Source organism: Sebastes umbrosus, chromosome 2 (assembly GCF_015220745.1).
Source record: "Sebastes umbrosus isolate fSebUmb1 chromosome 2, fSebUmb1.pri, whole genome shotgun sequence".
Taxonomy (NCBI): Eukaryota; Metazoa; Chordata; class Actinopteri; order Perciformes; family Sebastidae; genus Sebastes; species Sebastes umbrosus.
In genome coordinates, this window is record NC_051270.1 from 10,306,194 (window position 1) to 10,333,866 (window position 27,673).

At 40.3% G+C, this 27,673-nt stretch overlaps 2 protein-coding genes across 2 annotated transcripts in view; one reads left to right on the forward strand and one right to left on the reverse strand.

Moving 5' to 3' along the window:
• LOC119476970 (granule associated Rac and RHOG effector protein 1-like) overlaps positions 1-15,236 on the reverse strand; it is a 34,682-nt gene extending 19,446 nt beyond the window's left edge. Inside the window, exons 1-2 of the mRNA XM_037750697.1 lie at positions 15,163-15,236; positions 692-2,160 (exon numbers count right to left, since the gene is read on the reverse strand). Of these exons, the coding sequence (XP_037606625.1) occupies positions 692-1,195 (504 nt within the window). The 5' untranslated portion in view covers positions 1,196-2,160; positions 15,163-15,236. The remainder of the gene's footprint in view (positions 1-691; positions 2,161-15,162) is intronic.
• Positions 15,237-18,026: 2,790 nt separating this feature from the next.
• On the forward strand, positions 18,027-25,759 carry gpib (glucose-6-phosphate isomerase b). Its single transcript, XM_037756917.1, has 18 exons — positions 18,027-18,213; positions 18,508-18,598; positions 18,850-18,918; positions 19,201-19,320; positions 19,464-19,547; positions 19,655-19,801; positions 20,222-20,293; positions 20,383-20,427; positions 20,516-20,569; positions 21,199-21,259; positions 21,749-21,792; positions 21,903-22,055; positions 22,193-22,322; positions 22,518-22,594; positions 23,338-23,466; positions 23,783-23,858; positions 24,726-24,792; positions 25,312-25,759. The coding sequence occupies exons 1-18, from the start codon at positions 18,095-18,097 to the stop codon at positions 25,433-25,435; spliced, it is 1,662 nt and encodes a 553-aa protein (XP_037612845.1). The 5' UTR covers positions 18,027-18,094; the 3' UTR covers positions 25,436-25,759.
• Positions 25,760-27,673: the final 1,914 nt, after the last annotated feature.

Below are 27,673 nucleotides of genomic sequence, written 5' to 3' on the forward strand. Positions count from 1 at the left end.
GGTTCAACTCTGTTGAGTGAATATATTTATACAAAATGTGACACCGTGCAACCACAGTTTAACCAGTCCGGAATGAATGGTCAGACACAGGTGTGTGTACAGCTAAAGCTCTCTCGATCAGTAAGGTGTGACAAAAGATGAATGAATGGTGTAAAAGAGAAAGAGACATACAAAAATAATTTGAGACAGAGAGAGAAATTGATTCCCATATCACAGCTGAGCCTTTTGGTTATTTAGTGCATCGGTCTCCTCACATGAAAAAACACCTCTTCTACAATGTTTTACATTTTACACATCAGCAAATTCGGTGCTGTGGAAACACGGTGTGGTATTCGCAGTGACAAAAGATGACTTTTCTTCTCACATCCTCAGTGTTTTTCACACCTCACCCTCAGATCCTGACACCAGCTTAACACTGGGCGTGAGAATCCTATTTGAGCCAGGAAACACTGATTCATGGAGCTAGCCTTCTGACAGAGTGCAGCTAAGCATCTTAGCACCACTGCTAGAAGACGAGTCATGAGTGAATGAATATGATAAAGTATGCGGTGCTAAAGTACGGCGCCTCAGGTTGCGAGCTTAACTGTTTTGTTTAGTTGGCAGACACGAGGTAGAGTCATTTTACTTAAGTCAACACAATGAGACAAAACTCCAGTATGGAGATGGTGTTTGTTTCTGTGTGATCACCTACCTCAACATCCTGCAAGCTGAAGTCGTTCTGGTCTTTGAAGTTGGCGGCCCCGGCGCTCAGCTCCATCAACATCTTGGCGATCTCGGGCTTTATTGCTGCAGTCAGCCTGCTGGCCGCCTCCATGACGTGTTCCTGCACGTCCTTCAGTTGCATAGCTGCTTTGGAATAGTGAGAGTTCCTGAACACACTGCTGAACAGGTCTGTGAGGAAGGCGCTGGCCCGGCAGAACACGTTGAGGGCATCCAAATATTTGGATATACCTTGCTGGATGTCTGCAACTGCGGTGGTGGCGCCAGAAGGAGGCGGGTGGCAGCTGCCGGGCATGCCCACCCCGGTGCCCATGGGCGAAGAGGCCGAGCAAGAGGAGGCCAGGGAGGCGCTCAAGGTCCGGCTCAGCTCAGGCATCTGGTACTGCTGGTGCTGTTGCACTTTCTGCTTGGACCCGCCGAGCAAAAAGCGACGCTTGTAGTCCATTTTACTTTCCTGCGCACTACAACAATACATAAGTGGTGCAACAGCACCGGAAGCTGTTGTTTTTAGTTTGTTTTCCCCCCGCAAAGTGCTCTTGTCCTCTTTACAAAAAACACCGAACCCAGTCCACTGTCCTGAAACTGTTCCAAGTTATGTAAAAAGACAGCTCAAGGATTCCACCTGCCAGAGGCTCATCTCAGTGTGCCTTGTAGAGAGGCAGCACAGAATTGGGTGAGGTCAGAGAGCGATCAAAAAGACTGGCAGGCTGAGTGAAATGCTTACATGCAGCCCTGCTGCAGATTTGTCAGGCCCAGCTTAAAAACACAGCACAGACACACCTCCAGATTCTCTGTTTCCAGCTTCAAACAAAAATTATCAGAATAAGGGAGGAAAAGTCAAAAACACTCCTTAATTTACTTTAAGTGATACTACAGCAAAGTTTTAAAGTGCATTAACTTTCCTTCAGAATGGGAAAAAAATCCTTCTTCATACAGTATATATAGAGTATATACACATATGTATGTACATATATATAAACCTATACCAGCCTGCACTAATAAAAGTAAAAAATCCTTCTAAAAGCTGAAAAGCAAAAATTAATCCAGGAAAATCAGACACTGGTCAACAGCACGGAGGACAAATGACAGTAAAAAAAAAAAAAAAAAAACAAGTAAGTAAATGCTGGAATCAGAGGATGTGGGTTCTTGTACACTAGCTGGTAGAGGAGCTGTGGGAGGCGAAGGGCAGACAGATCCAGTCCGTCACAAATCCTCTTCAAGAAGCAGGACTCTGCAGGCAGTGAGCGAGTGGCCAGCTGATAGCTCCGTCTGCCTGTCTGAAGTCTCCAGCAGCTTCCTGGTTTCTCCCCGGTATGCTGGCTGAGGTAGATATTACTCACCGCGGAAACAAGTGTGCTTCCAGATCTCGCTGCTCTCCGCGGATGCAGATTAGAGAGCGACAAAAGCACAAATGTATCTGTAAGGCCTCTAGGTCATTTCCTAAGGGAGGAAAGGGCAGAGACACAGAAGAGAGGGTTAACAGCATGTCAAAGAGGAAGGATGAGCTTAGTTTCAACTTTTTTACTGTTAGCCTACACCCCCAAAAAACACTGGACTGCCCAATACAACTCAAATAGTAATACTGTGACAGGAACACACATAATTTGTCAAATAATGTGCCTTTGAAAATAGTTGGTCTAGCAACAATAGTATAAAAACCTCATTGGCTGATCAGACTGAAAGCAGAAGTTGGAAAGTTCATAATTATTTTTGGGCTGCTGAGCACACCTACTTCATATTTCGAAAGTTAAAGCTACACAATAATTCACAGTTTTGTTCAGTTTTAGATACCACAATACAGTGATAATATCAAACCCTGAGTATAAATTGTGACGTCCATAATATTTTGGGATGTATCAGCTCATGTATTGACAGATACAAAACTGTTGTTTTCCTGCTCTGGTTGGAAGAGGATGACATTTAGCTGCATTTCTCTAAACTCGGTGGTAGTATTATATTACTGTTTTGGTAAAGAGCTGTGGTTTAAAGTTGGACATTTCTAGACGATTACTAACACCATACCTCACAGAGAGCGTCTCTGAAAAGAATCTCTGACAGTGTCTGGTTTAGCAGAACACAGCTGCACAGAGAAATTCCTGCAAGAAGCCATTGTTGGAAGACACACTGCGGGGTCTGTTGAGCGACGCATAGTAGGAGTCACAATACTGTTATTCAGTACCCAAGCATTAAATGACGACTTGTCCTTCTCCTTTTGGCCTTTCCGCTTGATTATAACATTTCTACATTGTCAAGATCAATAGGGAAGTTGGCCTCACATCTCTTACTACAAGTAGCTAACTCAAAGACAAGGCCAAAGGGTAGCCGATGACTGTAGATTTCAGAAAAACATGTTTAAGACTGAACATAGTTCATGACATTTCTAACTAGGAATAAATACTGATCTGAAGTCATCTAAAATTAAACATGTAAAGCAAACTAAAAGAAATCTGGAACTTGAAATAAAAACTACTAGGGCTGGGATGATTCACCCATCTCCTGATTCGATACTATCACGATACTTGGGTTTAGCCGTGATGTCTAGCTCTGCTTTTCCTGGCAATGTGTGGAACCCAAAGTGTTTCCATACTTTACTGTATGTGTAGTGTTAACCACTTTGGATTTAAAATGTGAGTTGTGCAGGTCGTATCCACCCGAACCCTCCGTTGTTTTGTACTTCCTCATTTTGGCTCGCTGCGGTTTGTTTTGGTCGATGGATACGGAACGGATATGACTTTGTTACTTTGACTACAACAATAAAACCGCTAACTTCCTTCTACCTCCGCATAGACTCAAATTAAGCAAATATATCGATTCAGGCATTAAAATATCGTGGGGGAAAAAATCTCGATACATAGGTGATCGATTTTTTTTCCCAACCCTAAAAACTACCTTAAATCAGCTTCAGAAAGAAATTTGTTTTTGTTTTCTTTCCATTTCCTAAAACGAAAAGTTTCTATAATAACTTTTATTTGGTGAAAACATTTTTTGGAGGTGAAACTGTATTCAATATTCTGATTTTGTGTTATGCTGTAGGCTAGTAGGTGTAACTTTCAAAGGAAACAGTCCATCACTAAACCTGTTCCTTTGCTATGTGGCGCCCTTGCGGCACTGGTTGATACAGACACACACACACCCTCCTGATGATATTACACTCAATGGGACACCAAACATCAACATGACAGACTAATCTGTGAGATACACAGCTCGATATACAGCAGCGCTATCACTCTGTGGAACATTCAGACTCTGTTATCTTGTAGCACCATGCTGGAAGCTTCTGTGTTTTGGGATGAGTCAGGAAAAGAAACTCGTGAAAAAAAAAAACGTACCCAACTAGATAACACTAGCCTTGCGTCATTGTATGCTAAGCGGCTGCGTAGTGGCCTTACATGCGTAGCTTCCATTATGCATCCCCGCCAACATTCTCCTGACCTTCAAACCTCACTTCCTTTCCCAAACATAGGGGTACGCCCGGCACGAAACAGCCCACCCTCATTTGTCCCAGATCTGTTAAGTGGAGAGACAGAGCCAAGGGAAACTAGTGACCTCCTCATGAGGGGACAACAGAGATGTGCCTCCCATTTTTTTTTTAACTCTTACATTACAGGCAAGTTTTTAAGTTTTAAGTTAAGAAATCAACAACACTTGTTCTAACAGTGTAACTTGTTTACAACTTCCAAAGCTTTTCTAAGATATGTACACGCTAGTGTTTTTTTTCTAAACAAAGCTTGGTGATTTCCACAAAACAAAAGCTGCTGTATTAACTAGTTCAATTAAATAAATCACATCAGAGGTTGCTTGTAGGTTACGGTGGTATTTCACTTTTTTAAGATCTTTGTATATACTAAGGACTAGGGCTGGGATGATACAACTATCTCCCGATTCGATACTATCGCGATACTTGGGTGCCGATTTGATAAGTATTGCGATTCGATATTACTTTTATTGCAATTTTTGTTAACTTTTTTAACACTAGACCATGGAAAAAAGTTCAATCATACATTTCAACGGGAAATGTACTTTGGAAAATATCTAAATTGATACAGTAAAAATGTTGGATTTTGAGCATGTATGTAGTCGGAGATGTCCTGAATTCAAATATACTTCCATACTTTACTGTAAGTGTAGGGTTTACCACTTGGAGTGTATATGGAGTGTATATGACATCACGTTACCCAGACTACAACAATAAAAGCCGGAATTTCTTTCCACCTCCGCATAGACTCAAATGAAGCAAATATATTGATTCTGGCATTAAAAAATGTATTTCAAAATTGTAAAAAAAAAATAGATTATTTTTTCCATCCCTACTAAGGATGTACCGCTCCAGTATGCCAGATCAGTATCATCACCACATTAAACAGTTTCTTTGTCAAAGTCATTATAAAATTCAGTGTTTCCATCAGTTACATTGAGTCCCATTGAGTCCCAGCAGGTGGCTTTGATTCATCCCCTTGTGTTTTCCTATGTAAGCAATTACCATTGGACTTAATCTGCTACCAAACCTCATTGTAGCTGTATTGTAAATTCATCAACAGAATATCACACCAGAGTCCACCATCACCTCTCAGCCTTTTGGCAACAACCCGGAGTTTAAAAAAAGTTTTCTTAACTGTACACAAACATACACCATCAACTAACAAACTGGGCAGATAAATTCAAGGACCAGTCCATTACTGGCTCTTTAAGGATTAAGTTTCTGGGTGAACAGCACATGCAAACTGTCTACTTGTTACTCAATGGCAGTTTGAGAGCAGCTAACTAGTGCAACAGTGCAGACCTGTAATCCCAGGGATTACAGGGAGAACCTGCCAGGTGCCCCACAATGCCTGCTAGTTGACACAGTTAATAGGATATTCACTTCTGCGAGGTAAACAGGAAACCTGAGCTTAGCTAGCCTGGAGCTAACCGCAGTACAGAAATCAGAGGATTTTTACTTTTTCTTCTTTAAAAATTACTCAAACCGATTAATCGATTATCGAAATAGTTGGTAATTAATTTAATAGTTGGTAACTAATCGATTAATAGTTGCAGCTCTATTTAACTGTGTGCTTTAGTATTTCTTCGAAACACTATTGTCACATGCAATACAGAATGAAATGGAGGACCTGCTCACAGCTGGATATAATTAAAGCTAACTATGTGGACAGCGGTGAGACCGCTTTAGGAAGGTGGTGTGGAAGACCAAAAGTTAAATATTTAATCTTAGAGAAAAACATTGTGCTTTTTTGTTAGATTTAATTAGCAGTGGTATTCCAAAAGTCACAGTTTGACATCCGTTGACTCACTGACTCACATCTTTTCTCATTCCCCGATGGTAAAAACATGCTAAATCACATAGATTTGTTTGTATATCAAATGTTAAAACATTATACTATGATGATTTCTAAATAGTATATACTTTGTGTTGTATGGTATTGAGACATGACGTGGTTTTAACTAATTCTGTGGATTTTGACTTTTCTGAGAGTGAAAGCCTCATCTTGGTTGGATGTAGTTTATGGCTCCACGCTCCTCAGAGTGAATAACAAAAGTAGGAACTGATTAAGCGCAGTGAGTCACAGTCCATTCAGCCTGAACAACAGAGCCAGATTTTTTTGGGAGAAAATTATGGGCTACTTGCTTTGTTCCATGGTTGTTCCAGGCAGATATAAATTATCTCTGTAACGTTGTTAGAGAGTGTTAGTTGTCTACATTTCCTTCCTGGCTATAAAATTCCGTAAGCAGAGGTTATCCCGAGAGGAGCAGCAGACACGGCATCAATATTAATGAGGCCTGCTGGCTTCTCGGGGTAGCTCTACTGGCTGCCAGCCTCCTGTTGCAGGGCACACTGTATTAGAGTTGCACCCAAACAAACACATGTGATAGGAGAGTCCCTCCGGATGCACTGGAGTTGTGCCAGCCCACTCTAACGTCCTTCCTCCAGCAGGGGCTGCTTGGGGCTAATGTTAGCTCTACTTCCCCACTCACCGTACATGTCAGCTGCTCAGCTTCAACAGGAAGGGGGTTAAGGTTTCCTGGAGCAAGCTCCCTGTCGCCAGTAACAAAAACATCAAACCGAGTACGCCACTGGGTAGGGGTATGTAGTAAATCACAGTACCAGGTATGATTTACCTGTCTGTGCAAACCTCCGGGTAAAACAACTGCAGCTATCAATACACAACTAGGGGGCATTTTTAAAAGCGGCAGCATTTTAGCAACAAGCTCCAAAATGCTTTTTGTTGTCTTCACTAAAGTAAGTCTCATAACCTACCAAAAAATTACTATGAATGTTGGCTTTTGCATACAACTCCTGTGAAACAACCTACCGTGCTTTCATTATGGGAAACGTATTTACTCGGGCTGTCAAATTTAACTCAATAACAACGCGTTATTGCAAATTCGTTTTAACCCTACTTATTTCTTTAATGCATTAACACAACTTGCGATTTTTAATTAACCTCTTAAAAATCTGACAGGCCACCGTTGGGCCTGGCCGCTATTCGATCGTCCAGAGGTTGTAGCAACCTCAGTTTTAAAGCTAGAATGAAGATACTTTCATCATATGAAACTAGGTTGTCACAAAAGAAGCTAAAAAACGCTTAAACTTGTGCTAAATGTTAGCGGGGGAAAACTGTCATTGCCATTTTAAAAAGGGGTCCCTTGACCTTTCACCTCAAGATATGTGAATGAAAATGGGTTCTATGGGTACCCACGAGTCTCCCCTTTACAGACATGCCCACTTTATGATAATCACACGCAGTTTTGGGCAAGTCACAGTCAAGTCAGCACACTGACAGCTGTTGTTGTCTGTTGGGCTGCAGTTTACCACGTTATGATTTGAGCATATTTTTTATGCTAAATGCAGTACCTGTGAGGGTTTCTGGACAATATGTCATTGTTTTGTGTTGTTAATTGATTTCCAATAATAAATATATACATAAATTTGCATAAAGTAAGCATATTTACCCACTCCCATGTTGATAAGAGTATTAAATAATTGACAAATCTTCTTTTAAGATACATTTTGAACAGATAAATAATGTACAACTAATTACGATTAACTATGGACAATCATGCGATTAATCGCAATTAAATATTTTAATCGATTGTCAGCCCTAGTATTTACACCAGGATGGTGCCCAGTACATCTACACCCTTTTACTACTGGCCACTGAGCAGCTCCACTCAAGCATACAAGTGCCATTGCTCAAAGGCACCTTCACACCAGTTTTTGAGAAGCATTTGCCTTTAATTTTATTCACTCTCCGCACACAGATTTCCCAACAGATTTGACTAACTAAACCCTCTGGTCGCAAGCCCACTTCTGTAACCTTCGGGATACTGCCACGCGTTATACCAACAGCAGTTACTGTTGGATCTGCAGCCATACTGTATTTGTGACTGTCACATCACAGCTAGGTAGTTTAATAGCTGCGGATGGGGCAGCTGTTACCCATGCTGACAGCTCCTTATCCATCTGCCACTGTGAGGCAAACACGGGCCCTCTGACGCTCCAGCCACAGGCCCGACATTAGCTCTCTCATGAAGTCTATTTCAGCCTCCATGGGCAAAACAGCTGCCCTACGGTCCACACCGCACTGTTTTTAGACGCTCCAAAAGGTTCAGCTCAAAGAGAAAAAAAACGTTCTCCCCTACATCTGTTGCCAATGAAGCAAAGGAATGCACTTCCCCAGAACCCTCTTACTGCGGGTTCAAACGAGCACAAAAAAGCAGGTCAGGAAAAACCGACCATACATTTGCAAAACAACTCCTCGAAATATTGTGTCATTGTGTACAATAAAAATATAAATGAAACTAATAGAGTTTGGAGAGCAAGACTGTTTGTTTTATAGGAGAGCTTCACTGAAGACATTCCACAGAGCAGATAAGCTATAGGAAAGTCTGAGACTCAGCAGACAGGTCAAGGAGGTCAGTCCAAATGACAGGACAAGTGCCGTGAGCAACTGTGTGACAGGAGTTGAGCCAGGCTCCTCTTGCCCGCAGAACACAAGGAGAGTATTGTGGCAGGCCCTGGTCTCCTCATACCAGCACACAGAAAAAAAAACACTCTTGCACATGCAGCTGCATGACTTTGTGAGAGGAAGAGAAAAATAAAGGACTTGGCTACGATTTGATATTAACTGTAGGAATAGGTTTTCTGCCATCAATATCACCTGGAATTATTTTGAAGGCAGCTGCAGGTTTCGGTGGTTTGAGTTTGGTTTTGTTCCCATTTATGTTCTGAGGGTTTAGAACTAAAAATACATTTACTTTGATACTCAGTTATCATAAAAAAAAAGCTGTCCATATATACATTTTTCTGTGAAATCGTAGCCAGTTCTGCTAGGTTGTATTTTTTGGCAGATTCTACACTTTCTAAAGCAGTAGTGAAACCTTGCCTGCTGCTGAAAGCAAACCACTGTTGAGTAAGTTAGGACAAAACCTAATACTCCTATCAGTCAAGAGGCTGATACTGTTGGTGAACAGGCTGGATAATATTAGGCTAACCTGTACTGTCATAGCAGACATTGTAAGTAGCTTATGGCTCCAATAAAAATAGCAGACTCGCCACTCTAACAAAGGACTTACATACTTGAGGGCCCCACAGGTCTGTGTCGCATATGCAAACACACATTTCAACATGTACCTTTGCCTTAATAAAATGTGCAACACTGAAAAAAAGAGAAAACCATTAATTTACTAATTAATTTAAGTGTCACCAGGGGATTTAAGATGATAATGGCCTTCTAAATGGGCACATTAATGCCAATAAATAAGAAGTCCCATCTGATTTGATCTAATCTAATAGAGCATTTGCACAAAGCATAACATGCCTTTCAGTGTTCGACTGATGGCAAACAGAATTAGCTCAGACATCCTCTCTAGCATAGCAGAGTACAATAGTGTGTGTTTAGTGTGCCCAACTGGTGGGTTTCAACAAGTGATGAAAGGCTCTGACGTCAGTTCCATTCATGAAAGGCCGGTGGCAACCTGTGGGGATGAAAATGCTTCCCTCAGCCTATACTGAGCAGGCTGCTATATACTGAGGTTGCAGGTTGTGCTGCATGCCAGCCACCAGGGTGCTGTATTTTTAGCAGGGACAAGAGTACGAATTTATTCTTCCAATTTAGGCACAATGAGACAGGATATGGAGGTGCCATAGAAGTCAGGCTTGGTCACACAAACCGCAAAACTGTTCCTAGTATTTCAGCACCGGAAAATCAAGCCAAACACCAGAAAGTGCAAAAACTTGACGTAATTATAAGTCACAGAAACCTCCAGCCTTCTGCACAGAGGAGAAAGAAAGGTCTCCTTTACTACATGTGTAGAATACGTTGACAGGTATGATAACAACAGGATATAGTAAGGTGGTGGAGTCAGGAAACATATACTTTTAAACAGTGGACCCTGGTTCAAGCCACTGCTGAAGTGAACATCAAATCTCTACCAGCTCTCCTATTCACTGTTTGGTAGCCAACCCTGACTTACAACCTAATCATAGAAAGGCACAAGCAAATGATATTTCCTGCAGGGATTAATAAAGATAGGCATCACATTACATGAGAGCCTTGATTCTTGTTTTATTTGATCATCTCTAGTGCATGAGCATTCATGCATCTCACTGGGAACATTTGACTGAGGGGCGAATAGCTGACCACAAGCTAAGTCTAAATTGGTTTCCCGGGAGACAAGGGTGACATTTCCCATGCTGCAAGCCCCGTCCCTTTATCTGTAAACCCGGCTAGCTGCTTCCCTTCTGGATGAGGATCTGGCATCTTCTTCAATTCTGCCAAGAAAATAGCCTATTTGTTTCAAGTGTACAAAATAAACTGTGCTAACCAAGCAGTAGATGAAACAGCAGTGGACTAGAATAGATGCCTCGCTGTAACATCCCCTGTTACAGAAGAAGCAGACCTCCGCCCCCTGACCAGTGCAAATAGTGTTGTTAGTTTTGTGCATCCAAATGAAAATCCTGTCACACAATACAAACTCAAATAAGCCTCCATCTCTTTGATGCATGGGCCGGCTGAACTTGTTGTATGTAGGTGGATATTATCTAACACGATGATGGAACCGCATCAAAACCATCCATTGCTTTTAACTCTTAGGCCAGAGGTGGACAACATCGCATAACTATCACAGAGCATTATCATTCTTATATTTGATGGTCAGTCTCTTGATTTTCTAGCAAATATTACCATTGCCATGACGTCTAATTCAATGTCCATTTTGTACAGTAAAAATATACTCCTTCAGTGCCGCTTTGATATGTTTCTTCATCCAGTGTTCTGTACCATTTTTATCAGAGGTTTGAGTTCAATAATATATTAACTTAGATTTAAGAGGCACTAAGCCAGTGTGTCCTAAAATGTTAGTTAAAAATCTTTCAATAACAAAGAATCGTGCCATAAAAACTATCCCTACAAAGCATCAAAACATGATATTAAAGTATTAAGCATTTTTAATATGATGATACACACTTCGGCTTGTTTTTTTATGCCAATTAGACATAATTGTTTACAATTAAGAGACCACTTGATTAGTTACTACCAAGCTATATATTTGAGCCATGCCATGGAGGTTTGCTTTGTCAAAATCTCAAACTTCTGATATAAAAAAGCTAGTGGCCACAGACACTTAAAAAAACGTCTGGTCCAATGACTCCAATCTGAGAGAAGAAAATAAACTCAATAAACAAAATGTTGGAATTCCCAGGGTCTAATAATACCGTGGCCTGGGTCGACTCACCCTTGCCCCAGCGGAGACTTCTCTGTAACACTCATCCGTATAATCTAAAACTGTGCAGCGAGAGAAACCTTAGAAAGCTCCTTTGTTGAAGGAAATAGCATTCAGGTCTGTGGAGACAGTGTCCCTAAGCACAGGCCAGGCTTGTACTCCACCCGAGGCAAGCGCAAACAGTAATCTTGTGACTGTATGTCGACTTCCTCACGCATGCATCCGGATTCAATGTTGGACTAAGGAAAAGTATCTCTCCTGGTCATATCACATGTTGACAAATACTGACAACAAAAAAAGAGAAAGAAAACTAGTTCACTAACTGTGATGGCCATTCAGGCACACAGATGACTAAGCTATTGAAAATAACAAGTTTAAAAACAGACAGGAATTTTGCAGAGCAAAGCACGAATTTCTATAGCGACACAGCTGTGGCAGATGTCAACACGTACTGTAGGTTCAGGGTTGTTTCAATGAAAGCTGTACGACCCTGCAAAACTCAACAGATGGAATGCAATGACATTTACATGAATGCCTCCTTCTAAGTCTGAAATTACACTATCAAACTTTATTACAGACACAGGGTTCAGATAAAAGACAAGACATTACATATAGCCTAATAAATTACATATAAAAGCACGATAAAAACTCATGGTTTAAAAAGAATATAATTCGGTGTCCTACAAATAGGCAACGATACTAATGTCTCCGCAGCTGGGATTTTAATGTCAGTCAATACTATACTGGGCCCCCATTCAACATCATCAACATCCATACGATTTTATAACCAGGATTGGAAATTAACTTTTTTTGTCCACCGGCCAATTTGGCTGGTGGATTCCAAATTTTACCAGCCACTCAATAGATTACTATTGTTTTTTTGGCTGGTGATGAGTGAAACAAATCTAGCAGCCACTTGCATATTTTACCAGCATTTGGCTAGTGGCTGGTGCTAATTTCCAGCCCTGCTTATAACTGAAAACAACACAAACAACTTTCTGTATAATTCAAAGTTTAAAAGGTAATAACCTTTTAGTCATATTTCTCAACACTGTACTTTGCATTATAAAAGGCAGCAAAAACAAATACACCACTTCAACCAAGTATTAAGGTCAACAAGGCCACTAGCAACATTTAATTTCCCAGTTATCTATTTATAAAAAAGCATCCCCCATTAAAATATGGATGATATAATGGCAATGAAAGCTGACTTTCAGATTCCACCAGTGAACAATTTGGCTGCTTATGACAAACCTTGTTACAGCCCTTCAGACATCCAGTGCACACACACACCATCAAATCACTGACTGTGATCAGGACCAATCTCCTTGTTCTATATGATCAAATCCAATGGGCAACTAAATGGTTACTGCTACTTTAATTTCCACACTCCAACGACCAAAACAGGAAACACTCTCCATTATTTTGTCAAAACACAGCTTCGTTGCTAGACTGTAAAATGCCTACACTCATAGAGAGAAGTGGGCCAATGTTACATATTAATGCAATTCCAGATATCTCCTCTGTTCTGTAGAGACTATATAAAGCCACATTACCAACACTACTGTGGTAGTGTAAGTTACTGTTTTTGTATTTGCATTATTTACAACCAGTCTGATAAAAGAAATAGTTCCTAGATATTCTGTTGCATGATCCAAAACAATCACCATTTCTGTACATTTGTTTTTCTGTGAAATGCATTGGGAGGATAATATTACAACACCTCTGTGGTAGTTACTCCAGATAATTCCTCTGTACTGTAGAGAGTATATAAAGCCACGTTACCAACACTACTGTGGTTGTGTAAGTTACTGCTCTTGTATATTTGCATTATTTACAACTAGTCTATAGAAATTGATCAAAGAAATAGTTCCTAGACATTCTGTTGCATGATCCAATCACCATTGCTGTTCATTTGTTTCCTGTGCAATGCATTGGGAGGATAAGATTACAACACCTCTGTAGTAGTTACTGCTGCTCTCTACACAGTATCTAACACAACACGGTTACACTGGATATTAATGCAATTCCAGATATCTCCTCTGTACTGTAGAGACTATATAAAGCCACATTACCAACACTACTGTGGTTATGTAAGTTACTGCTCTTGTATAGTTGCATTATTTACAACCAATCTATAGAAATTGATAAAAGAAATAGTTCTGTTGCATGATCCAAACATTCAATCACCATTTCTGTACATTTGTTTTCTGTGAAATGCATTGGGAGGATAAGATTACAACACCTCTGTAGTAGTTACTCCAGATATCTCCTCTGTACTGTAGACTATATAAAGCCACGTTACCAACACTACTGTGGTTGTGTAAGTTATGCATTATTTATAACCAGTCAATAGAAATTGATAAAAATAAATCGTTCTTAGACATGTTGCATGATCCAAAACATTCAATCACCATTTCTGTACATTTTTTTCCTGTGAAATTCATCAGAGGATAAGATTACAACACCTCTGTAGTAGTTACTCCTCTTGTATTCGCATTATTTACAACCAGTCAAAAGAAACTGATAAAAGAAATAGTTCCTAGACATTCTGTTGCATAATCCAATCACCATTTCTGTACATTTTTTTCCTGTGAAATGCATTGGGAGGATAAGATTACAACACCTCTGTAGTAGGTCTCTATACAGTCATCAAACACAGCACGGTTACACTGGATATTAATGCAATTATGCATTTAATATTGCAACTTCAATGAGGCAGAAAACTAAACAAGTTGTGTACCTTGCTATGAGTATTATTTTAAACCCCAGATCACTATTTAGCAGGAAGGTGTAACAGAATCCCCCGCTAGCAGCAGTTAGCCGGTTTCATCGAAACTCTCTCTGGGATGACATGGCCCCAAGTCATGGGAACACTATGTCGCAGCTATTAATACGGCCTTTTTAACGCCCTTAAATGTGCAGAGTCGACCAGAAAAGGCTTTCAGTGCAACACCAACACACCAGACGTTAGAAAAAGCCGACTACACCGTTACACCGACGGTTAGATAGCCGGTGTCCGCTGCATTCACCGACTTTGACACTCGCCCACTGCATAACTTACAAACCAAGAACGCCCATGTCCATTATCGGACATGCAGTCAAACCAGGTCGCTGTTAAACTATAAAAGCTCATTAACTTCCTAATTTCTCTCACCTGCATTAGCCACGACTTATCCAATGTCAAAGACGTGGTATCAAATCAGTGGAGCAGAAACGAGCCGGTTGCAATGAAAACATAAAATAACCGATACCAACCAATCGCTCCTCCTTCGCTTAGCCTGTACTAGGCGGATGCGCTTCATCAGTAAGACATCAAATTTGCAAAATATGTGTATAAATGCACAAAAAATATCACATGCAATTTGCAGATATCTCTTAAAAACATGTGTCCAGATGTTTATGTGTGGTGTAATATTTAAATTATGATGAAGAAAATGGATTCATGTGTGTGAGAGTGAGGTGCGTCCGATAATGGACGCATCATCGGTTCTAAAGCTAGCCACCTAGCTAAAGCGGAGCTAACGTTAGCTTCTCCAGCTAGCTAGCTCTCTGCGACACGGTTTGGAAGAAAGCTCCGGTAAATGTAGACGGCCCAGTGCTTACTCAGTACCGGCTAACAACAGTCAGCACCAAAAGGCACCAAAGGAAAGCAGAACAGCTCCAGTAAAACATGAGTAAATGATGTTAGTAGAGGTTTAAGTTAATCAGCTCATCGCTCACCATCTCTCGGCTTCCACCCTCCTGACAGCGAATCACTCTGTCTGTCTGTCTGAGACCACCGGGGAGACCACGGCAATAAAATACACAGGCTTCCGGTGGAACCTTCACAATAAAACACGGTACAGACAATTTGTATAAACAACATTATTTTTTAGGAAAAACACACTGGTCCAAATTTTGTGAGATTTTAAACCTGGTTTAAATGTATTCATTTATTTACATTTTTACTTATGTATTTCCAATCATTATTTTCCATATTTTCATATACATTGTATTTTCATATAATTACAGATTTTAATAGGCGTGTTTATTGTTTATTGTTTATTTATTTTGACCAATTTCAGACTACACAACATAACAAAAAAATAAATGAACAATATACAGTGCAGGAACTATACTATACTATGTAACTATAATTATTACCTTTTATCTATGGTTTAAATATATTCATTTATTTACTTTTTTACTTCTGTATTTCCAAATATTATTTCCCATATTTTCATATAATTACAAATTTTAATAGGCTTACATACAATGAAATACTTGATATCTGGGTGTTTATTGTTTCTTTATTTTTGCACAATTTAAGACTACACAACATAACAAAAAAATAAACAGGGTACAGACAAAAATAATCTTGTATAAACAACGTTTTTTGAGGGAAAGCCACCGGTCCAAATTTTGTGAGATTTTAAACCTGGTTTAAATATATTCATTTATTTACATTTTTACTTATGTATTTCCAAATATTATTTTCCATAGTTTCATATACATTGCAAATTTAATTGGCATACATACAATGAAATACACGATATCTGGGTGTCACTTTAATTTCAATTCAATTCAGACTTTATTGCAGACTTAAGGTCCAGATAAGAAAAAAGAAAAAACAACAACAATACATTACATATAATACATTACAATACAGGAAGCACTATAAAAAGTCATGATTAAAAGATATAAAAAATATAAATACCAAAAATATATATACATACATCAATGCCTTACATATAAAGAACTATACCAGTGCCTCCACAGCTGTGATTGGTACCATGTAGTGCTAAATCTGATGCAGACGTTATGTCTATTTAAGACTCAAAAATGTATGAGCTAAAAGATCATGAAAGCATTATGTTAGGATTGATATAGTAGGACAACATGTGTATTCAAGTGCAAGTGGAACCGTAAGTATATAAAAATTATATTTATAAAAAAATTATATTTATTTTTATACTTCTATCTCTGTACATCTTTATACTTTTTCGAGAATACTGGTTTTCTCATCAGAGCAAATAACTGTGATTAACATATTAACAAATTAAAGAAATATAACAATGCATAAATGTAAGTGTGTCATAAAGGCATATTGAGGGGTTAATAAGTCATAATGATCACCTTAACAAACTAATCCTTATGATTATTTCAGGGCATTTGTTAATGTCTTACACTTCATTTTGAAATTAAAATGATTATAACTGCAGTAACACACACCCAAATCTAAACAATATGAAGTGGTGTGAGAGGAATTATTCACAGTTTTTGTTCCCCCAGGAAAAAAATGCTGCTCTCCAAAAAACGATAAAGACTCTAAAATAGAAAGTGGGTCACCAAATATTATTATGAGTCATTAGAAGTCTTCTACTTTTCATATTTCAGTAGTGTGCCCCTACTATGCTATATGCTCCACACAGTATCTACTGGATATTGCCTGTCATGCTGGTGATGTGGAAATGTACATTTATTCTGTAATTGTAAATCCTTCTGAAATATATCAGCTGCCTACATTAGCAACAGTGTTTAAATATATATATTTTAAATGATTCCCTTCAGATAATCTCTTATCAATATCCTTTGGTCAAATCATTTAGACCATTTGCTGTTGTTCTTGTCCTTTTGATTCACCACTCTGACTATGCCTAAAAACAGAATAATTAGTGTATTTCTAGCTAGGCTTTTCTCGCCCTCTAGTGTTTAATAAAGAACATTACACCCTGCTCTCTATATATTTAAAAACAGCCACTTGGGTGCGTTGAGGTCCACAGATGCTGCTGGATGCAACAGTTTCATTCGTATGATATAAAAACATATATATGCTACGTTGATATCTAATGCATATTGTTCTGTTTTTATTATATAAGTACAAACACAGAAAATACAGCTCCATGGTGATGCAATATAAAATACAAAAGCATAACACACAATACATAGAGCAGTACAATTATATACAACATAGGAATTTTTATCCATACAAACACATAAAAAAAAGCACATAGATATTTAAATAAATGAGTAAATAGATGATAATTATTATAGATAATAATGATTGAAGACAGAAAAGGAGGAAGGATGACAATCTTCTGTTCCTTAAATTATAAATATATAAACAAATAACTTTAAATGTACTGGTATATCATATCTTTTACTTCAAAGAGATTATTTGAATGGAATCATACAATTTTTTATTTGTTGTTAACTATTGTACCTTGTTAATTAGAGTCTTAGGGTTGACTTTTATACAAATTAATATCTGTATATATCAAACAATATTAAGTAACTTTGATAAACTGTTGTCTGTAATGTAAGAGACAATGTATTGTGCAATGACTGTTTCTAATATAGACAGCTAATATTTCAGAAGAGTGCAATGAGTGCAACAGTAGAATGAACTGTACTGTCTGTACCATCTGATGAACTACGTGCCACTGTGTTGCTACACTGATGACGCTCCCCTATCAACATGCACCGTAACCCTGCAGGACAGTGTGGAGGTGTGACATGCACAAGCCCTGCATATAGTGTGGTCTCTTGTAGGAGGGGCGTGTGTGGATCTGGTCTGGCCACCCTTCAAAAAGCTCTCCCCATGACCTGCACGGTCCCACTCAGCCAGGCCAGTTGAGCACAGCAGAGCACAGGAAGCCTCTCAGGACTCATCATGGGACTCACACAGGACCCCAACTTCCAAAAGCTGCAGGACTGGTACACAGCCCATGCCCTGAACCTCAACATGAGGCATATGTTTGAGTCTGACAAGGAGAGATTCAACAAGCTCAAGTATGCATCCTATTGAAACTATTTTATTGTGTAAAATATTGTGTTTGTATGTAAATAAGCTGTATTATTAGTGTGACTTTGCCGGTTCTGTAATCTGTTGACAGTCAAGTTCACATGATAATGTTCTGATGGCATTCCTGCTATGCAACTGTGCAGCTTCATTACATAATACTGAACACTAGACGTCAAACCACCACCACAATCATCCTGTTTGTTTAGATATTGTATTTATTTTTAGTTAGGAAATGTCACAGTCGTTGTTCTAGTCACTCATGTCTTTCTGTGTTTTGACAGCCTATGCATGAAAACTGAGGATGGAGACATTCTTCTGGATTACTCCAAGAATCTCGTCACCGATGAAGTCATGAAGATGTTGGTTGATCTGGTAAATACATTTCCATCTTAAATATTTGTCGCTTTTTAAATGCTAAAGTATATTGGTTTATTATCTCCCTAATAATACAGTTGGATTAAGAGCTGATATGGGCAGCTGTGAGGTGGAATTCCTATCAGTCCTTGCAGAAGACAAAATAATCATCAATTTGAATCATAGCCACAATATACCATTCAATACTGACATATGCATTTTATATATCTGTCTGCTTCTGTAATTAACAAATGTATTGTCTGTTTCAGGCCAAGTCGAGAGGCATTGAAGCTGCCAGAGAGAAGATGTTCGCTGGGGAGAAGATCAACTTCACTGAGGTGCTCATTGTTGATCACATGTCAGCTGTAACTTGACTTAAAGCCGTCTTTACCTCTTGACATTTATGCTGGTGGGGGTGAAACAGCCACTGACACAGCACTCGCAGCATGTGACACAATAACTCCTGCACATATGTTTTGGGCTTGTTTAAAAATGAACATTGAATACAGTAAATTTAACAGCTGAGTCTTTTTTTAACTCTTTGATCAATAACAGTATAAGCAGTAGGTGCTAAGTATGTCTGTGTGTGTTTTGTTTCCCTGTGTGCTGTGGACATGAAGGGCCGTGCTGTGCTCCACGTGGCTCTGAGGAACCGCTCCAACAAACCCATCATGGTCGATGGCAAGGACGTGATGCCAGATGTCAACAAAGTTCTTGAGAAGATGAAGGGCTTCTGTCATGTGAGTGGAATGCACCAACCAGAAAGATGCAAAATCACTGGAGTTGACACATTTCACAGTATGAGTTTTAGCAATCCTGCTCATGAAGGTTTGATGTAGCTATCATACATAATGTTTCTGATGATTGTGTTTGTCTGTTGCAGAGAGTTCGTAGTGGTGAGTGGAAAGGCTTCACAGGAAAGGCCATCACAGATGTCGTCAATGTCGGCATCGGAGGATCTGACCTTGTGAGTGTAATTTCTGGGAAGATTTTGATGCATTTTATTGCAAAATCACACAAATCACACTGCCCAGTACAGCCACAGTCTTATCTGAACTTGAACTTGACTTGCAGGGCCCCCTGATGGTGACTGAGGCCTTGAAACCTTACTCAAAAGGTGGCCCACGTGTCTGGTTTGTGTCAAATATTGATGGAACGCACATCGCCAAAACCCTGGCACAGCTGAATGCTGAGACGACCCTCTTCATCATCGCATCAAAGGTAGCTGATCACGGAGCACATCTTTTGAAACTGCACCAGAGTAACATCTCACATCAGAAGAGAAATTCCTTCTGATTCACATTTATGTTTACATAATTTTGTTAAACATCTTTCGTGTATGAACCAGTTGTAAATTTTCCAATCAGGCAGATAAATCTGGTTGTGCTGCAAGCCATGAGTTGCTCTCTCCAGAAAAAGCGACTGCTAAAAGATTAATAACAGTTACTCTAAAATGCACCTATTCATGGGGATTGTTTTTACTAAGCACAGGCAATAAGATTCTTCATTTTCCAGTTTCTGTTGATGTGCCATTCTGTACTGAAACTCTTGAGTTCCTCTTTTGCAGCCAGATATACCATAAGTTTAGTTGCATTATATATTAATACTTGGTTATCTATGTATCTAATTCTCCGTTTATAGACATTCACCACCCAAGAGACCATAACCAACGCTGAGTCGGCCAAAGCGTGGTTCCTTGAACATGCCAAAGATGTGAGTATGCAGCAGCCTCAGACAGCAGCAACATTTTGTCAGATGGACGAATGATGACCTTTAATCATATCCTCTCTATGATTCAACAGAAAGCTGCTGTTCCCAAGCACTTTGTGGCCCTTTCCACAAATGGAGTAAGTCACAAAACACTATTTTATAGGTTTGACCTTCTCTCTCTGTCCAGACATCTGAGCCTAACTGTCCTCTCTGTCTCCCCCTCAGCCCAAAGTGAAGGACTTCGGCATCGACACAGAGAACATGTTTGAGTTCTGGGATGTGAGTGCTCTTTTAGCCTTAAAGCAGACTGTGTGTGTAGTGTACAGCAGGTCCTGTCTTCATCCACACACAGACTGCATGGGATGGGGGGCTGCAGGCAGTAGCTATAAATAAGCGAGGCTTTTGACCTGTGAAGTAGGTGGTACCGACGCTCTGTCCGCCAGCTGCTGAGTAATCAGAAGCCTCTCTCTTCAGACTCAGTTATTATTGGTAGCGACCTTCTCTCTCGCAGAGGTTACTGTAAAGGCTGGGTTGAATCAAAGGTCAGGGAGCTGCATTCAGTTACAATATGCCCTTTATATCACGGAAAAAATGGCTGCCAGTGTTTTACACTGTATACAGAATATACAGTATCATCTGTCCCTAGGAGAGAGAGAGAGAAAACTCGACCAATGGGACTTATGCAAAATATCAAAGGCTAAATGATGAAGTGCTAAGTGAACTACGCTGCTCATGTTAATGCATATTATGGCTTATGATTAATTACATTAATGTTGTCCCGCAGTCAGCACCTTCTGTTGTGTGCAATGCTTGTTACTCTTTCATTAAAAGCACACATTTTGCAAAGCAGTTTTGTTTAAGGCATGGATATATTTTCTGTATTTTCTGGGGTTTTTTCTTCTTTTTAGTGGGTTGGTGGTCGTTTCTCCTTGTGGTCTGCAATTGGAATGGCCATTGCCCTGCACATTGGTAAGTACAGTGAAAACTCATTTTTCTATTTTTTTTTACATTCAAAAACATTATGACTTTGGTGCCTCCCACTTGTATTATCAAAAAACTCAATTTCAAGGATACTCCAGACATTTAGACCAGAGGGTGGTGCTCAATGACAAGTCAAGGCATCACCAGAGTTATTACAATTCATCCTGAGGTAGACATACGGTAAATGTCTGTACAAAATGTCATGGCAGTTCCTCCGATAGCTGGTGCGATATTTAAGTCTGGACCAAAGTGGTGGACTGTCTTACTGACCAACATTTTGCATCCCTAGAACCACATCGCTAGCATGGCTAAAAACTGTACACACAATGGCTTTAGTAAGTCAATAGGACTTTATCTTGCTGATATTTGGTGGAGAGACACTCTGAAAATACAAGAATCATTCCACACAATCAGTCTGTTATATCAATAGTTTATTCAGTCAGTAAACCTTTCTGTCACATCTCCTCTCCTCATCAGGCTACGACAACTATGAAAAGCTTCTTTCAGGAGCTCATTGGATGGTAGGTACTTCTCCAACACCTTCAATCCTCCACCCTCTCTAGTGTAGAAAAACTATTCGTAGATACAGAAGACATGGATGTATAAATCAGCATCCCTCCCTCTCCTGCAGGACAACCACTTCCGCACGGCTCCCCTGGATAAGAACGCTCCCGTGCTGCTGGCTCTGCTGGGCATCTGGTACATCAACTTCTTCCACGCTGAGACCCACGCCATGCTGCCCTACGACCAGTACATGCACCGCTTCACTGCCTACTTCCAACAGGTCTGCAGCCACAAAGTAGTATTACTTTATATTGTTAACACAGACTGACAGAACAACACTATGTCTGTGTTAATAGTCTGCACCCATCAGAGAGAATTTAATGCATGTGATAGTTTTGATAAGTATCTGTTTTCTAGGGTGACATGGAGTCAAATGGAAAGTACATCACTAACCATGGAGCACGTGTAAACTACCACACTGGGCCAATAGTGTGGGGAGAGCCAGGAACCAATGGACAGCATGCCTTCTACCAGCTCATCCACCAAGGTAACATCACCAAAGATTATCATTCAATGACAGCAAAATGTAGGTGATTCAGTCAGTTAGAGTATCTAGTAGTCTGTCATCCTTATCCTATCTTTACTGGTAGCATTGCTAGCTGGTAAGCCTCATGCCATGAGTCCGTGGGCTACTTGTGTGTATAAATCTGCCACTAATGCCATCCAACTGTGTCCAACTCAGGAACACGCATGGTGCCTTCTGACTTCCTGATCCCAGCTCAGTCACAACATCCCATCAGAGAGAACCTGCACCACAAGGTAGCACATACCCTGTTAGAAGAATATTGGTTGTCTAAAGCAACGTGTTAAAAGGGTACAGACCAGAACTGTGGTACGCTGACACGATGAAGTTCCTCATCTTCTTTAATAGAGTATACCCAATGGAATGAGGATTTTTGCTTCCTTGTTGTAGGGAAGTTGTGTAATCATGTACTGGTTGATCCTTAAACGCTGCAAGCATTTTAATTTACGGTTTTATATATTCACAGCATGAATTCAACACTTAGTTTTTCACATTTCCCAAATCATCTCACAGACAGCTAAACATCGTCTTGTGACCTCTGTGGAATTTTGAGTCCCAAATTGTGAAACAGTGATCTGAGCTACCGCTGCAGTGGTGTGTAGTTAGTGTGTGTATTAATTACCCGGAAAACCTGAGGAATACACATGTTTGAGGGATCATCCTTAAAGGTCACACATTCTTCCACCACAAGAGCCAGCTGAAGTGAAACGTGCCCCAAGAGGGCCGATGACAGATGTAATTGAATATGTATTCTTAAACGAATACATGGAGAACTCAATAATGAAGAAGTTCACAGTGTAACACTGTAAAAAAGATAATAAAAACACATGTTTTTGCAACTAAAACACATATTGCTACAGGTCTGAAAGGCAATATGTCAAAATATTAGAGTACAATACAAAGTAAAGCATACACTGTGGCTAAAGGTGTGTGTGTGTGTGTGTGTGTGTGTGTGTGTGTGTGTTTGATGTGGCTGTAGATCCTGTTGGCCAACTTCCTGGCCCAGACAGAAGCTCTGATGAAGGGTAAGACCACAGAGGAGGCCAGAAAGGAGCTGGAGGCCGGCGGCCTGAGTGGAGAAGCTCTGGAGAAAATCCTGCCACACAAAGTAAGTCAAATCAAGAACAAACTGACTGACTATAGAGAATGAGCTCTCATAACAATGGCAACAAACTTAAACCTGAATTTGAGAAGAGGCGGTCATATCATGTTACTCATACCAAAGGAGTCATGCCTGACATGAGGAAGTGCTAACAGCAGACTACAGTAAGTACCAGGACCAGAGTGAGGAAGCATACAGGAGGAGATAGTGCCCCCCAGTGACCAGAAATAAACACAGCTATCAAGCCTCATCAAGAGAATTGTTGATTATGCCATGCACAAAGTGGTCACTTTTATGAAATATTTCTCCCCGTTTAACGCAGGTATTCCAAGGAAACAGGCCAACCAACTCAATCATTTTCAAGAAAGTGAGCCCATACACACTGGGAGCACTTATAGGTGAGAACAAACAATGTTTCTCTAACTTACAGCCACTGATGATACTAATATGAAGCCCATGAATGAAATAGTACAGTACTGTTATTGTTAGTGGTTGTACAGGTGTTTTTCTTTGATTTGGATCTCTTGATTTTCTCCCAAGAGTCCATATGATAGTCCCAATAAAAACATTTTCAGAAAGACTATAAAGCACACGCCTATACACATTTTATATACACACGATTATACTGTAGGTATTTTCACACACACTCAGTTATACATAATCATTTATAGATACACACACATTTCAGATACACAAACACATCTGTATATCTAAACTAATACTGACGGTGCAATTTCGTGGTGGATTTAACCATTTATTGCACACATGGACATACAGTTTTGCTTGGCGCTGATGGCTCCACTCTCAAGATGCTCCCTGGATTAGCCAAGACAGGGAACGCAATGCAGAAAACCTCCACGAGTATACCAGAGTGGGCCCAAAAGCGAGATATTGAATACCATTTTAACCTTTGAGCCGTGCATGTTAGGACTCTGAACTAGTAGGTGGAGGCTGGGGTGAGCTGGGGCTAGCAGCATTGGTGTAGCAGGGATCAGTGAGGTGGGGCCATATTTAAATGGACAGCTTTGTCGTGAGTGTGGGCTGTGATTGGTGTGACAATAATTCAATCAGCTGCTTGTCAGCTGGTTACAGTTGAGGCGTATGACTTCTGTGTCCTGCATGAACTGACGCGAATCTTCATTAATAGCAGTATGTTGACAGCCATAGTTAGTGTTACCATTGAATTAAAAACAAACAACTACCTATCTCCCTCCATAGTTATTTTGTTGTTGTTGTGATAATTATTATTCTGTCTTGTTTTACAGCGATGTACGAGCACAAGATCTTCATTCAGGGTGTGATGTGGGAGATCAACAGTTTTGACCAGTGGGGGTGAGACATTTCTTACTATACCTATACTATACATTATACACACAAAGTACTGGTTGTGTTGAGCAGCTCTCCTTTTGTCACCCCAGTGCAGTGCACTGCAGCATGGTTTGAATATTTCACACAGAGTACGCATCATATAGCTTCAATGAAGAGTTGGAACAAACGGATATATACAGTATATACTGTATATGTGAGACTGTCAGAAAATGTGGAATATGATGAAACCTGGGGGTTATGGAGTTAATGAGTGTGACTCTGTATCAGGGAGTTGGTGAAAAGGAGCATAACTTTTTCAGCATGCCTAAGGATGGCTGAAGTCAATGACTTGTACCTTGCATTTTGGTACAATCCTGCCCTTTAACTTGGAAGTCATCTCTAAAACCAGCATTTCAAAGTGATTCAAAAACCTCAGAGTTAATGTGGCTGTTTTTGATTAAACCCTTCATATGTTCTTCGCATCACTGAACCCATTGTCTCTCTTCTGCTTGTGTCCGCTCTCCTTCCCCTTTGCATTATTAGAGTCGAACTGGGCAAGCAGCTCGCCAAGAAGATCGAGGCTGAGCTCAAGGACACCGCAGAGGTCCACTCCCACGACTCCTCCACCAACGGACTCATCAACTTCCTCAAGAATAACTCTGCCTGAGTCTAGTCCCCCCCCCTTCCCCTCCCGATAACTTCCACATCATTATCCATCTAATCAGCTCATGAGCTGCATGGACAGGAGACTCGCAGAGGCAGCTGGTCACTCCCACGCAGTCGAGCTGAAGCACTCTGTATGTTTTTACTCTCATAATGATTATCGTGACCGTCTACAGTGCTGTCTTTTCTATGTTTGTTCGTTCACCACTGTGAGGAGTAAAGGCTTTTTGTATTAGAGTTGTGGGAGGCAGAGTGAAATGTGCCCTCACCGTCTCTCCACTGTCACAAGAAGTGTAGTTTCTGGAATAAATATCTTTACACAATGTCAGTCATACCTGGTCTAATGTGAAAAATAAACAAACACAGCTGTGTATAAATTACTGTAATAATGTGCATCAAAGTGATGCTAAAAAAACTCATGCATCCTCTCAACCTCATGAGCTTGTGTAAGCAACACGTCACTAGATGGCATCAGAGTGCCAGATTATATTACTGGGAGCAAATCAGCCACCCAGTAATCTACCATTTATTCAGTGGAACAAAGGGTCAAAGGTCAGTCCATCTGCACCGTTCCTCCCAACAAATCCCCTGACGCCACAGCATCCATTTAGAGAGAAAAACAAACATCTGGACTAAACAAACATCTGGACTGAAAGCCAGTCCTCACTGGCACGACGTTTAAACACCATTAAACTTAATTTTCTTAATGTGGGATTTCAGTCAAATGCCAGCACAACATTTGCCCGGTGTATTTCTCCTATAAACATTAAATCATATATATAATAAATTTATGAGAGACAAACATCTCACACAATACATCATGTGACGCTATTAATAACAACGCAGTAAACAAGATAAAGTGCTCTGCTATGTTCTCCTCATACTCCTCACTGCTGGGCACAATTACAGAGTGTGTATTGTATGAGGAGAAACACAAAGTTAAAAAAAAAAAATCCTAGACCCCCAGACACTGCTGGGTTTTCAATGCTGTTGCCAGGCAACAATACTTTACTTCAAATCTAACTTGTCCTTTTTTATCTCCAGCTCTGAAACAGGTTACAGAGGAAAGTGAGTTTGACTGAGGACGGAAAACACTCCACATTGTCAATTTTAGGATGTGGCAAATTGTCCCCCAAAAAAAATGTCATCTTGTAGTGTACTGTTTAGCTGTAAAATGAGAAAGTTTGTGACCCAGCAGCCATGTTGAGATCAGTTGAGGAAATACCAAGCACTGCTCACCAGCCGGCACAAACTTTGACCGTTTGATTGGAGTTTGCGAGTGATTGACAGCTGCCTCCGTTGACAGAAACGCTCTGTGATTGGCCAAAGTCTCCCGTCACGTGCTAGATTTTCTAAAGCCTGAAAACAGAGCCATGAGGAGGTGCAGAAGTTTAGTTTTCTCTCAAAACACCTGAATTATAATATGCTGAAAGGTTATTATGACATTTTTGGATGACAAAAACATTCTGCCTACTGCAGGTTTAAAGCTACTGATATCAACTGCAACCCCACTGCTGAATTACGACTGTCTTCCAATCTATTTGAGCGAGGTGCAATAGGTTGAAACAAACAAGCAGCGAGTAAACATGAGGAAATAAGTGATTAGGCTCAGGCTTAGTTCATCGGAGAGAAGAACCAAATAGCAGCATGAAAAAGGTTGTGTGCGTTCCTGAGATGTTTGCTGAACAATGGCGCTGCATACCCTCACATTCCACTTCATGCTTTATTGGTTGGCCCTGTCACTCATTTTTTTTCTCTCTCCAGCCTGTTAAAGAGCTGCCCCCCCCCGCGCCTCCCCGCTCGATCAGGGTCCCAACCTGCCCCAGTGCGGTAGTTGCCATGGCGACATCACCCCCCCCTGCCACTTTCGACAGTGCAGTCCCAAGTTCATGGTGGTGTCAGACGAATGGTAGGAGCGGAGTCTGGGATTCTTCTGCAGTGACTAACCGTACCACAAAGCTCCTCGTTGAAACATCTTCCGAGAGGCATGTCCTCCACGCATTCGCATCATCTGTATTCATCATGAGCCACAGTGCTGGAAGCAGTTTTTAGGGTCAGCATCCTTGCATGTAAACAAGCTTGTAAACTCGGCCTCAGAGGAGAAGAACAGCCTGCAGGTCCGAGGCCAGTTTTAAATTCTCCCTTGAACTTCACTGGAATGCCTTTAATGTCTTGTCTTTTAATGTGTTCTCTTGGGCTAAACATTATCCCTGTTAACACATGACACCCCAACAAGCACATC